This window comes from Ipomoea triloba, chromosome 1 (genome assembly GCF_003576645.1).
Source record: "Ipomoea triloba cultivar NCNSP0323 chromosome 1, ASM357664v1".
In the NCBI taxonomy this organism is placed as follows: Eukaryota; Viridiplantae; Streptophyta; class Magnoliopsida; order Solanales; family Convolvulaceae; genus Ipomoea; species Ipomoea triloba.
Genome location: NC_044916.1, coordinates 16095372 through 16107784, shown reverse-complemented (window position 1 = coordinate 16107784; position 12413 = coordinate 16095372). Strand labels below are relative to the sequence as shown.

Sequence of the window (12413 nt, the reverse complement as noted above, 5' to 3'; positions counted from 1 at the left end):
ATATATATATATATATATATATATATATATATATATATATATATATATATATATATATATATATATATATATATATATATATATATATATATAATATAATATAATATATGACACACACCCACACACATGAATTATTTTTTTGTTTTTATAGGTCGCCGCCTAGGCGCCGTCTAGACCGCTTAGGCGCTAGACGCCAGTCTACCGCCCGACTAGCGCCTAGCGCCTACTGCAACCATGCTTTTAATACATTTTACTTGCAGTTAGGTGCACTATATGAAATTGTTATATGCACGTTTAAAAAAAATAAAAAAAAGCTTCTCAGTTCTCTTCTCGACAGTTGGTTCTTACTTGATCCATGCATATATATATATATGTATATATATATATATGTATGTATATATATATATATATATATATATATGTATGTATATATATATATGTGTGTGTGTGCGCGCGCGCGCGCGTGTGCGTGGGTGTGGGTGTGTGTGTGTGAGAATCAACTTATTCACCACCTATATCAATAATAAAATTATTTAAAAAATTTACGTCGTGCATCGCACAAAAAAAAATACTAGTATCATCAATATTAAAAGACTTATTTAATTTGACAACTTCCCCCCAGGATTAATAATTGATTGATTAAGATAGGTAGTGTTGTTTTCATTCCATTTTTTCTTACCCCTTGGATACGTTATTGGCATGTGAAGCACGGCTTATCCTAATGGACAAATTTGAGGACCCTCGGATACGTTATTGGCATGTCAAGCACGGCTTGTCCTAATGGACAAGTTTGAGGACCATTGACTTAAAAAGGCTTAACAAAAATATTTGATTATAAAATATTTTTGGGAAAATGGTCAAATAGGCCCTCGAACATTTCATAAGAAGTCAATTAGGTCCACGAACTTTTAAAACGTGCAATTAGACCCTCAAACATGTCAAAATAAGGCAATGAAGCCCACGAACAGGTCAATTACCTGTTATTACCGTGAAGAAGGCGACCATTTCTGATCGCCTTCTTAGTGAAGAAGGCAACCAGATCTGGTTGCCTTCTTCACAGAGAAGGCGGCCATTCGCCGGACTGTCTCGTCGGTGGCCGGAAAGTGTTGCCGGTCGCCGGAAAATCCAAATGACCGGTAATAACAGGTAATTGACCTGTTCGTGGGCTTCATTGCCTTATTTTGACATGTTTGAGGGTCTAATTGCACGTTTTAAAAGTTCGTGGACCTAATTGACTTCTTATGAAATGTTCGAGGGCCTATTTGACCCTTTTCCCAATATTTTTTATTTACAATATTTATTATCATATTTATAATTGGTTATCAAAGCTTATAAATAGATTACGCTTTAGAAGTTATCAATTTTATTATTAGAGTGTAATCAAAATATTTGTAACTATTCTTTTTTTGTTTCAAAGAGACATATATAGGCATTGTAGTCAATGATCCTGTGGTCTAGTGGTACAAAGTTGCTTTTCTATATTGGGGGCATGGGTTTAAGTCCCAATAAAAACAGTATTGACTGTTTACGCTTTAGCAGTACTCACTACTACAAAAATGAACATATAAATATGACTTTACACTACACATCTTGATTAAAGGTGTAGTGGATAGTCAAAAGAATGAATGCAATGGCAATATTGTAAATAAATACATAAGAATACACTACACCTTTGTTTAAAAGGTGTGGTGGATTCTCAAAAGAAAAAAACGTGTGAACTTTCCACTACACCTGCCACGTGGAGGTGTAGCGGAAAGTCAATAAATTCAAATAATAATAATAATAATAATAATAATAATAATTATTATTATTATTATTATTATTATTATGGATTTATGTATGTTTACTCTACTTGTATTGAGTTTTTTCCCAAAATGGTCCCTCGACTATTGCTCATTCTCAATTTTGCATTTCGACTTTCAATTGCACCTAATGTGGTCCCTCGACTTTCAAAAACTCACCCAAGTTGGTCCTCCGTTACATATTCCGTCAAATAAGTGTTAAAATAGAGAGTATTTTCGTCCATTTACTATTGTTAGCCTAATAAACATTGAGAAATAGTTGAGGGACCATTTTGAGAATAGTCAAGGGACCATTTTGGGAAAATCTATTTTATTTATTTCATTTTTGTTTATTTTCATTTTTTAGACTCTATAAAATTAGAATTTCTATACATTTTTTTCTTACAAATATAAATAGTTAAAATCGCGCAATCCAACCTCAAAATTTTTAACTTTCTTTACAGACTTTTCCCCTCTAAATATACAAACTATTCCTATGGTTTTTACAATAAGTTCCGTAAATTTCATAAATACTCATATACTTCTTTTTTTTATTTTTATTTTTTTTTATGTTCATAGACAATCAATCACTATGTATCTATCACATTAAATATTACTTTTACCATTAAAAATAATATTTTTTTTTCAAGCGTAGACACCCAAAGAGTGTAAAATGTAGGGAAAATATTGGACCGAAAGGTAAATTTTTCTAGTAAACTTCTCAGGTGATCCGAAAGTAAAATCTTGTCAATGTTTCCTGCAATATTTTATGTATTTGATTTCGAAGTAATTATTAAATTTTATATTAATTTACATTATTTAAGATATTGCATGACATCTTTTATATATTTTCCTCTTCTTATTTTTTTTTATTAATTATTAATTATTAAGGCAAGTATAATTTATTTTGTAATGTGGACACATTATTTTTAATAATTTTGATTTAATTAAATTATACCTTAATTATAAAAATCCTACCTAATAATTTTAATATATTACACGGGACACAATAATTATTATAAATAATGTTTAATAATTGTCAATTTGTATTCAACAATAAAATTTATAGTTAATTTTTAAGTGAATCATAAAATCTTTTGTGCTGTGGGCACATTATTTTTAATTATTTGAGTTTAATAATATTATATCTTATTTAAAAAAAATTCAAAGTAATATATTTAGTACTACGGATGTGACTAAGAATTATTTTAATTGATGCCTACAAAATGAGTATTTATGAAATTTACGAAACTTATTGTAAATCTGCATAGGAATAGTTTGTATATTTAGATAGAGGGAAAAATTCTGTAAAAAAGTTAAAAATTTTACGATGGATTGCACGATTTTAACTATTTATATTTGTAAGAAAAAAAATGTATACAAATTCTAATTTTATAGTGTCTAAAAAATGAAAATAAACAAAAATGAAATAAATAAAATAGTTTTTCCCAAAATGGTCCCTTGACTATTCTCAAAATGGTCCCTCAACTATTTCTCAATGTTTATTANTTGGGTGAGTTTTTGAAAGTCGAGGGACCACATTAGGTGCAATTGAAAGTCGAAATGCAAAATTGAGAATGAGCAATAGTCGAGGGACCATTTTGGAAAAAAACTCACTTGTATTGTATTTAACAATTTAAAGTTTTGTGTGCTAGTTAGCTAGGGCTGTTAACGAACCGAACATAAACGAACGGAGGCTGTTCATGTTCGTTTGTTAAGGATTTTGGACTGTTCGTGTTCGTGTTCGTTTGTTAAGGTTTTTGAAAATCCTGTTCGTGTTCGTTTGTTAAGCGTTCGTTAGTGTTCGCGAACTTGTTCGTTAACATTAACAAACACGTTCACAAACATATTAATTTTTGTTCACGAACACGTTCGTGAACACTTAATAACCAAACACTTGTACATGTTCATGAACACAATTTGTTCGTGAACAAGAAATAATTTACGTTCACGAGCAATAATCAAACAAACAACACAACTACAAAACTAATAAAAATAATTGAATAAGTCCACTCGTAGGAGTAGTAGCATCTAAATAAATGACCTTAATCACCCCATATATATAATATATAATTATTATGTATTAATTCTTAACACTACTAAACGAACACAAACGAGCTTGTTCACGAACACTACTAAACGAACACAAACGAGCTTGTTCGCGAACACTTAGCAAACGAGCTTACCACTGTTCATACTCTGTTCGTTTATTAACCGAGCTCAAAATTTTGTTCGTTTATGTTCGTTTACCTTAACAAACGAGCATAAACGAACGCTTACCGAGCTCGAACACGAGTAGTTTGTCGAAAGCTCTGTTTGCTAACAGGCCTATAGTTAGCTAGTGCTACTTAACTTTTATAGAATAAGCCTTTTTATTGAGATTTAAAAATATAAGATGTGAAATATTTTTGTAATCATATATATATATATATATATATATATATATATATATAAATAAAAGACATTTTATTTTTTATGAATTTAATATATTTGGTTGCACAATGAAAAGAAAAAAAAAATACAAAACTAAACAAAACTTTATTCATATAGTGCAGACGTGCGGTGTTGTGACACTTCGAAAATTTTTAGTAATATTATTTTGACAACAAATACTTTTAATTGTTTTATTATTTTATGATACATAATTATACATTATACATGTTTATAATTATGTTACCCAAATTATTTTAGATAAATATTATTTATTATTTTCGAATGTTTTCAAAATTATTTTATTATTATATGATACACTTAACCTATTAAAAAAACATAATTTATGATGTGTTCTCAATTATTCATAATTATAAAAGCAATTTCATTTTAAATATAAAGTAAAAAAAATAATAAAATTAGTACAATACAGAAAGCTTCCCATGACTCGTATCTCAATGACTTCCCCAGTTCCACGTTCATCTCTCTAAATTAAAGCTTCTTCTCTTTGCTTCATCTCTGTCTCCCCACACATCTCTCTAAATTAAAATTCTCCCCCCTCCCCCAAAAGATCTGGTCTCGTTCCTCAGATCCGCCAGTGATTGCTTCCTCAGGACATCTGTCGTCTCCATTTCAGCGATTCATGCTCTATTCTTCCGCCAGCTGCTGTAATACCGCGACGAGTACGACGACCAAGGCAGAGATCTCAGATCCGGCGGCATAGATCTCAGCTCCGGCGGCAGAAAGCTCAGATCCAGCGGTAGAGAGCTCAAATCCGGTGGTAGAGAGCTGAATCCGACGGCAGAGAGCTCAGATCCAGTGTCACAAAAGCAGCGCAGGATGGTAATTTTTTTATTTTTTATTTTCACGGCTAACCGAGAAGAGTGATGTATATACTCGTTTGGAGTTTTGCTGATGGAGATTATTACAGGGAGAAGTCCAGATGAACTGACATTCAATTCTGATGAGAAGCTAACAATAAAATGGGTAAGTTAAGATTCAGTGTAAAGAAGAGTGCAAAACATTATTGTTATAGGTTTTTTTTTTTTTTGTATATTTGTTTTCAGGCGTTGAAGTCGTGAAGATACTGAAAAGAGGAGATACTATAATGGCTATGGATCTGAGATTACGAAGAAGTCCAGCTTCCATTAAAGCAATGGATGAAGTATTTTTTCTTTGAAATACAATACATAAGTATTCTTTTCCATGGTTTTTTGTCATTTTAATTTGATTTTCTTTGAATTTAGTTTGTGAAAGAATGCATAGACATTGTATTTTTTGTATTTATTTTTCTGTAATTTCTTTTCATTGTATATATATTCAGATTTCAGAGTGCATGAGTGTATATCAGTGTATTGTATTTGTGTGTATTTTGTTTTTGTTGTTGATTTGGTATCTGAATCCGTATATCAGTAGTATATATATTATCTTTTTTATTTTTTTTAATAAAAAATGGTAACTTTCCGCGGCACCCTCTTCAAAGGGTGTGCCGCGGAAAATCATTATTTAAATAATCCATATGCTTTCTGCTACACCTGCAACAGGTGTAGCGGAAAGCATGCACTTTTCGTGTCACTCACATAGGCTACACCGCTACAGGCGTAGCGGAAACACTTATACAGGTGTAGTGGATGTGCTTTTTTGTACTAGTGACTCAACAAAAAATATAAGCATGGTAGAATATATATAATTGAAATTTTTAATAATGTAATAATAAATCTGTTCCGATCTTTCAAGTATGTTTCTGAGACATACTTTCATTTAAAGGATGTGAAATCGAATTAATTGAAAGCATTTCTTGGTTAAATAACCAGATTCAGCATTTAGTAAAATTAAGAAAAATATTTCAGGGACCCCAAAAATCCAAAAATCTTACTCCCAACTTTTACTCCTATTTGTGTTTAAATTTGATTTGAGGAAGAAATAAAAGGAATGGATAAACATTATGCTCTCAAATTTTATCTTGAAAAAAACGTAGTGATATTTTTGTAATTGTCATCAACTTCACTTTGCAAATTTGAACACTTAAATATGCATTCTTTAACAATTAAATATGATGCTTTAAAAAAATATGATGCTTTAAAAAAAACAACTAAATATGTATTCTTGAATAAATTAATAAAATCATTAAAAAAAACTAAATTTTAAATCTAAAGCATAAATGTTAAATCCTAAGCAGAAAAAGTGAACCCCTAAACTAAATAAAACAAAAAACTCAGTTATAAATTCTAAAATCCAAACTCTAAGTGCAATGCACTTTCATATTTTTGCAAGTGTAATTTTTTAATACTAAATGTGCATTTTGTTAATACTAAATATGCATTTTGTAATAACTAAATGTGCACTCATGCAAAGTTCTTAGAAGTATAGTGTTAATGTTTGCATAGTAAAATTAGTGATAATTACAAAAACGTCATTGAGTTTTTTTTTTTTTTTTTGTTTTTTTTGTTTTAAATTTGATCTGATGCGTCCGATTTTTTCATATGTAAGGCTAAGATTGGTTCTTAGTTTTCTCCTAAGTACTTGTTCTCATATGATCTTAATATATATATATATATATATATATATATATATATATATATATATATATATATATATATATATATATATATTTGTGTGTGTGTGTCCCGTGCGGTTAAATCTGAGCCATTGATCTTACTTAAATCAACGTCCAAGATTAACGTAATTTTAAAAAAAAACGCGGTGACAATTTGGTAATTTTTGCATCTAGGTTAAATTTAAGGTGAGTGATTTTTTTTTAGGTGCGTGGTTTGTGTGCTTAAGGTGTGTGGCTTGTGTGCTTAAGGTGCGTGATTTTTGTACTTAAGGTACGTGGTTTTTGTGATTAAGGTGCGTGCAGTGGGTTTTGTGCTTAAGGTGCGTGGGTTGTGTGCTAATGTGAATAGTTGTTGAAACTTAAGGTGCGTCAACTTGAATAAAAATAATTGGTTGGAGAATAAAAATAAATGAAATAGTTATTTTTAAGGGCAAAAATGTCAATTTAACATTACAGGAGGGAAAACTACCACTTTTTAAATAATTGAGGGAAAAAACTGCTACTTTAATAACTTAGGGAGGAAAAGTGCTATATGCACATTCCATAGGGAAAAAAGTGTCTTTTTCTCTTTATCTAATTGTACTAAATCAAACACAAATAGTCAAATACAATGTAATAGAGTCACTATGTAGTATCCTAAAAAAAAAAAAAAAAAATCAAACGCTAGTACGCTACCTAATTTTCGCCACTTAACAAAATACCCACAAGTGTATTATTCTTCAAAAAGAATAATAATAATAATAATATTTTATTATTATTATTTATAAAGAATTTATTACTTCTTCTGTCTCATTTTGCCAGATCTAGTTACTATTCATTAGTCAACACAATTTAATTTGTATTCTTGAGCTCTATATATACTCTGATCTTTCCACCCAGTCCCAGTGCACTCAGCATAATAAAGTTTGTATCTTGTCCACAAAATGAGCTCCTCCCTTTTTTGTTTTTATGCCTTATTTGCCTTCCTCTGCAAAGCTTCCTTCTCCCTGCCCGGAAATGTTTCTGATCACAGAGCATTGCTTTCATTCAAAGCCAACATCATCGGAGATTCTCTTCAATCATGGAATGAGTCTACCCATTTCTGTAATTGGATTGGAATAAGTTGTGGTCGCAAACACCAACGAGTTGTAACAATCGATTTGGAGTCCAGCAACCTTCAAGGCTCTTTGTCGCCTGCTATCGGGAACCTGAGTTTCCTGAGAAAATTGATTCTTGAAAACAACACTCTAGCAGGTATAATTCCTAAAGAGATGGGTAGACTTAGAAGATTAAGAGTGTTGGTTCTGGAAAGTAATGTGTTTTCAGGTGAAATTTCAAAAAACCTTTCACATTGTGTTAGTCTAACAAATTTTTATTTGGGAAATAATAATCTAACGGGTAAATTTCCTTTGGAGTTTCGGTCACTGTCCAAACTTGAGTACCTTTCGGTTATCACAAACCACTTGATGGGAGAGATACCCGCTTACCTAGGCAATTTTTCATCACTCAACGGACTTGATTTTAGTGAAAATAATTTCAAAGGAAAAATTCCTACTTCTTTTGGGTGCCTGCAGAAAGTTTCTGATATTATTGTACACACCAACTACCTGACTTCTACCATTCCCATATCCATTTTCAATCTCTCATCATTAGTATCTATTGATGTACAAGAAAATAAACTTGAGAGGGATATCTTCCTTCAAATTTAGGCTCTACCCTTCCAAATCTAAAGTATTTTTTTATTAGTAATAATCTTTTAAGTGGGCGACTTCCTATCTCAATGTCAAATGCCACAACACTATACTATTTTGCTGTTGGTCATAATGATTTTTATGGAGGGGTACCGTCATTTAGTGGACTTAGACTAAAATATTTTTCACTTTATGACAATCCGCTTGGTAATGGAAAATCCACTAATTTGGATTTCATCTCATCTCTTCTCAATAGTACTGCTACACTAGCACTCCTGTATCTGGATAACTGCAATTTTGGAGGGGTTTTGCCCAGATTCATAGCAAACTTTTCAAGACTTCAGGTTTTTCTCATTGCAGAAAATGTTGTAAGTGGTACTATTCCAAGTGAAATTCGTCATCTTGTTAACTTACAATACCTACACCTATCAGAAAACCAGCTAGGCGGTACTATTCCAAGCTCATGGGGAAGCCTTCAACAACTCATCAGTTTAAACCTTGAAGGAAACAAATTGTTTGGTGAGATTCCAATTTCATTGGGAAATCTGTCCCTTCTTAGTCGGCTTTACCTACAATTCAATGAGTTGCAAGGTACTATACCGATAAGTTTTGAAAAGTTGAAGTATTTGTTAGAATTAGATTTTTCCAGAAACAAACTCCAAGGAAATTTTCCTAAAGTTACATCACTTGTGCATTTAGACCTCTCTCACAATCACTTTATAGGTCCTCTTCCTGTAGAGATTGGTGGGTTCAAAGATTTGTTGTCACTAGACCTCTCCAACAACATGTTCTTAGGCACACTTCCAAGTGCCATTGGTGCCCTGACTAGCTTGATTGAACTCAACATCAATCATAATCTTTTCCATGGATTTATCCCTCCTTCTTTCAGTTCTTTAAAAAGCCTAGAAATTCTAGATCTATCTTGTAATTACCTCACAGGAAAAATACCAGAATTTCTAGGTAAACTTCAGTACTTGAAGCGATTGAATTTATCATTTAACCATTTGGAAGGTGAGATACCTACTGAAGGAATTTTTAAAAACAAGACTGAAGTTGTGCTTGGTGGTAACTCTAACCTCTGCGGAGGTATTCCGCAATTTGGGTTGCCAACATGCCCAAGAGAAGGGGAAAGACAACATCTGTCCCATATTCAAAAGTTGGCAATTTTAATGTCAAGTGGGACTTTGATTCTGCTGATAATTGTGGCTCTCATTGTGTTCATTTACAAGCAGAAGAACAAGCAGCCTTTAAAGTTGGATGCAACAACAGAGTTCATGCCTAAGTTGTCATATTGGAGTATCCAGAAGGCAACTAATGAATTTTCTAAATCCAGCATAATTGGATTTGGAAAATTCAGCATTGTTTACAAAGGCATTCTTGATGGTAGTTTGGGAATAGTTGCAATTAAAGTGTTCAAGCTTCAAGTGAGAGGAGCATCCAAGAGCTTTTTGGTGGAATGTGAAGCATTGAGGCAAATTAGGCACCGAAACTTGGTAAAAGTTTTGACCACTTGTTGTAGTATCGACCATGAGGGTAATGACTTCATCGCCATTGTTTATGAGTACATGATCAATGGTAGTCTGGATAATTGGTTGCACAATCACTCAAAAGACACGGGAGAAAATAATGATTCAAAGAGTTTGAACTTGTTACAAAGGGTAAATATCGCAATTGATGTGGCAAATGCACTTGATTATCTTCATAATCAGCTGGAGACAGGTTTAGTACATTGTGATTTGAAGCCAAGCAATATTTTGTTGGATGGAGACTTAGTTGCTCACGTGGCTGATTTTGGATTAGCAAAGTTTTTTCCCACGGAAGTTACAGTTGCATCTTCATCTAACCAAGAGAGTTCATCTATAGGAATTAAAGGGACTATTGGATATGCAGCTCCAGGTAGGCTATTTTCTTTTATTTATTTAGTTAATCATCTTGAAACTTTTAAGAGAGAATCAATTCTCATTAAACATAAAGACTTTTAGAGTATATATATAAATTTTGGTGAAAGAGTACTAATGCTTGAATTTGAATTTTTTCAGAGTATGGGATGGGAAGTGATTTGTCAACATTTGGTGATATGTATAGCTATGGAATCCTTTTGTTAGAGATATTTACCAATAAAAGTCCTACTAGTGATATCTTCAATAATGGCTTAACACTTCATAACTATGTTAGAATGAGCATGCCTGAGCAAGTCACCGAGATTGTGGATCCAAAGCTATTCCACAAAGAAGCTAATGCAACTTCTAGAAGCCTTGTACTTCAGGACCAGATAATAGAATGCCTTGTATCAGTTTTTAAGATTGGAATAGCTTGTTCGATGGAGTTACCCAAGAACAGAATGAGCATTGGCAATGCGGTCAAGGAGTTACATTCAATAAAAAACACCCTTGTGGAACTTGGAGACATTGGGACCATTCCTTGGTGAGATAATTCATTTGTGATGGTACTTAAATTAGTGCATTGAATTTTTTTTTTTTTGTTGATCATTTATACTTATTGATTGCTGTAATGTTTTTGTTTCATGCCATATTCAATATTCGCCGATGTCATACTATCATGTCAATCTATGAAAGTTAGAGCAGGCTGTATCAAGTAAGGTAGCAGCGGAGTTTGCAACGTCAACAATCCAATTAGCAGATCAGAGACTGAGATCGCGCAAGGGAGCAAATTATGGGGATTGATTCCTTCCAATTGTACTTGATTGAGAATATATTTGATTTTATTTTATTTCGTTTGTGATGTTGGTTAATTTTGATGTTTTGAAGATTTTGCTCTTTCCCTTTTGCAGTTAGTTAGTTTGCGAGTTCATTTCTATTTCGTTTGACAATGCTTTTCCTGGAGTTTATTGATAAATGCAATAGAAAAACACCCAGAATAGCTACACCTAAGAACTCAAAGCAAGAGGTAGAAACATATATGCCATCAAGAAATGGAAAATGATTCATTTTCTTGAAACTATGCTAGTAGCATTAATTAACATTCTTCATAATTGGTCTTTCTAAGTAATACAATCCATTAACCTCCGTAGCCAAACCATTAATCATCTGCAACCCATGTATTCTTGAATTAAGCAAATGTTTGAAGATTTTTCTAACAACTAACAGCTGATCATTTGCATTGGCTGTATTTTGCCTATCTTCCTGAGAAATCTTAGCATAGACCTTATTCATTGATGGATAGGATCCATCACCATAAGTTCTAATCTCACTTCAGCATACTCTTTATTGAAACCTATCAAGAATCTAGCAACATTCATTCTCTAAGATGGGTCTTGATTTTGTTGACCCAAACAAAAAAAAAAAAACACTACATTTACTTCTCGGATTATTGTATAATAAGGTTTTTAGAGTTTAAATAGAGAGAAATATAAATAAATAGAGCTTAGATAGAAAGAGAAAGCATTCAGACTTAGTAGAAAGAAACTAAAGTTTAGAAATGAGGTTTGAGAGATGAATTTTAACTATTTATATTTGAAAAGAAGATCCAATATAAAAAAGGCTATAAAAATTCATTACTCTTCTAATATCAATGGACTTTTAAAGATTCTTTAAAAGTTTTAATAAAATACCACCCTATTTTTAGAAAATCTTTAAAAATCTTAATCATATAACTAAAAGTTTGAATTGAATACCTCCAAAATTTTAAAGTTTATAAAAATCTTTAACAGGGTGTTTGGTTGGAGGGAATTACAATTCCATTCCCACTTAATTCCCACATAATTCCGAATGGTACTAAATTCCTTCGTTTGGTTGGAGGGAATTGCAATTCCCTCATTTTCATGGAATTAGAATCCCATGGCCCCCCATGAGATTTTAATTCCATTAATTTTAGGAAGAAAAAAATTTATCTTGAGACAAATTTACCATCCCCTTTTTAACCTAAAATTGATGTCTGACATTCCGTTTTAAATTATAGCGTGTATTATTCTTCGACTGCTCTTTGTGTATGTTTATTTAAATCTTTATATGCAAC

The 12413-nt window shown here is 31.9% G+C and overlaps 1 protein-coding gene and 1 long non-coding RNA gene across 3 annotated transcripts; both read left to right on the top strand.

The window, feature by feature from the left end:
- The first annotated feature begins 4657 nt into the window (after positions 1-4657).
- LOC116025680 lies at positions 4658-5581 on the top strand. The gene is made up of 2 exons (XR_004099711.1): positions 4658-5054; positions 5143-5581. It is a non-coding gene; the product is annotated as an uncharacterized LOC116025680 (long non-coding RNA).
- A 2093-nt stretch (positions 5582-7674) lies between these two features.
- On the top strand, positions 7675-11232 carry LOC116025652 (probable LRR receptor-like serine/threonine-protein kinase At3g47570). Of its 2 annotated transcripts, none has more exons than XM_031266976.1 (3): positions 7675-10334; positions 10478-10862; positions 11019-11232. In XM_031266976.1, coding segments are annotated over exons 1-3 (2193 nt in total). In that variant the 5' UTR covers positions 7675-8527; the 3' UTR covers positions 11020-11232. The 2 variants fall into 2 exon arrangements, with proteins under 2 accessions (XP_031122836.1, XP_031122827.1); XM_031266967.1 differs by having other exon boundaries at positions 11015-11232.
- Positions 11233-12413: the final 1181 nt, after the last annotated feature.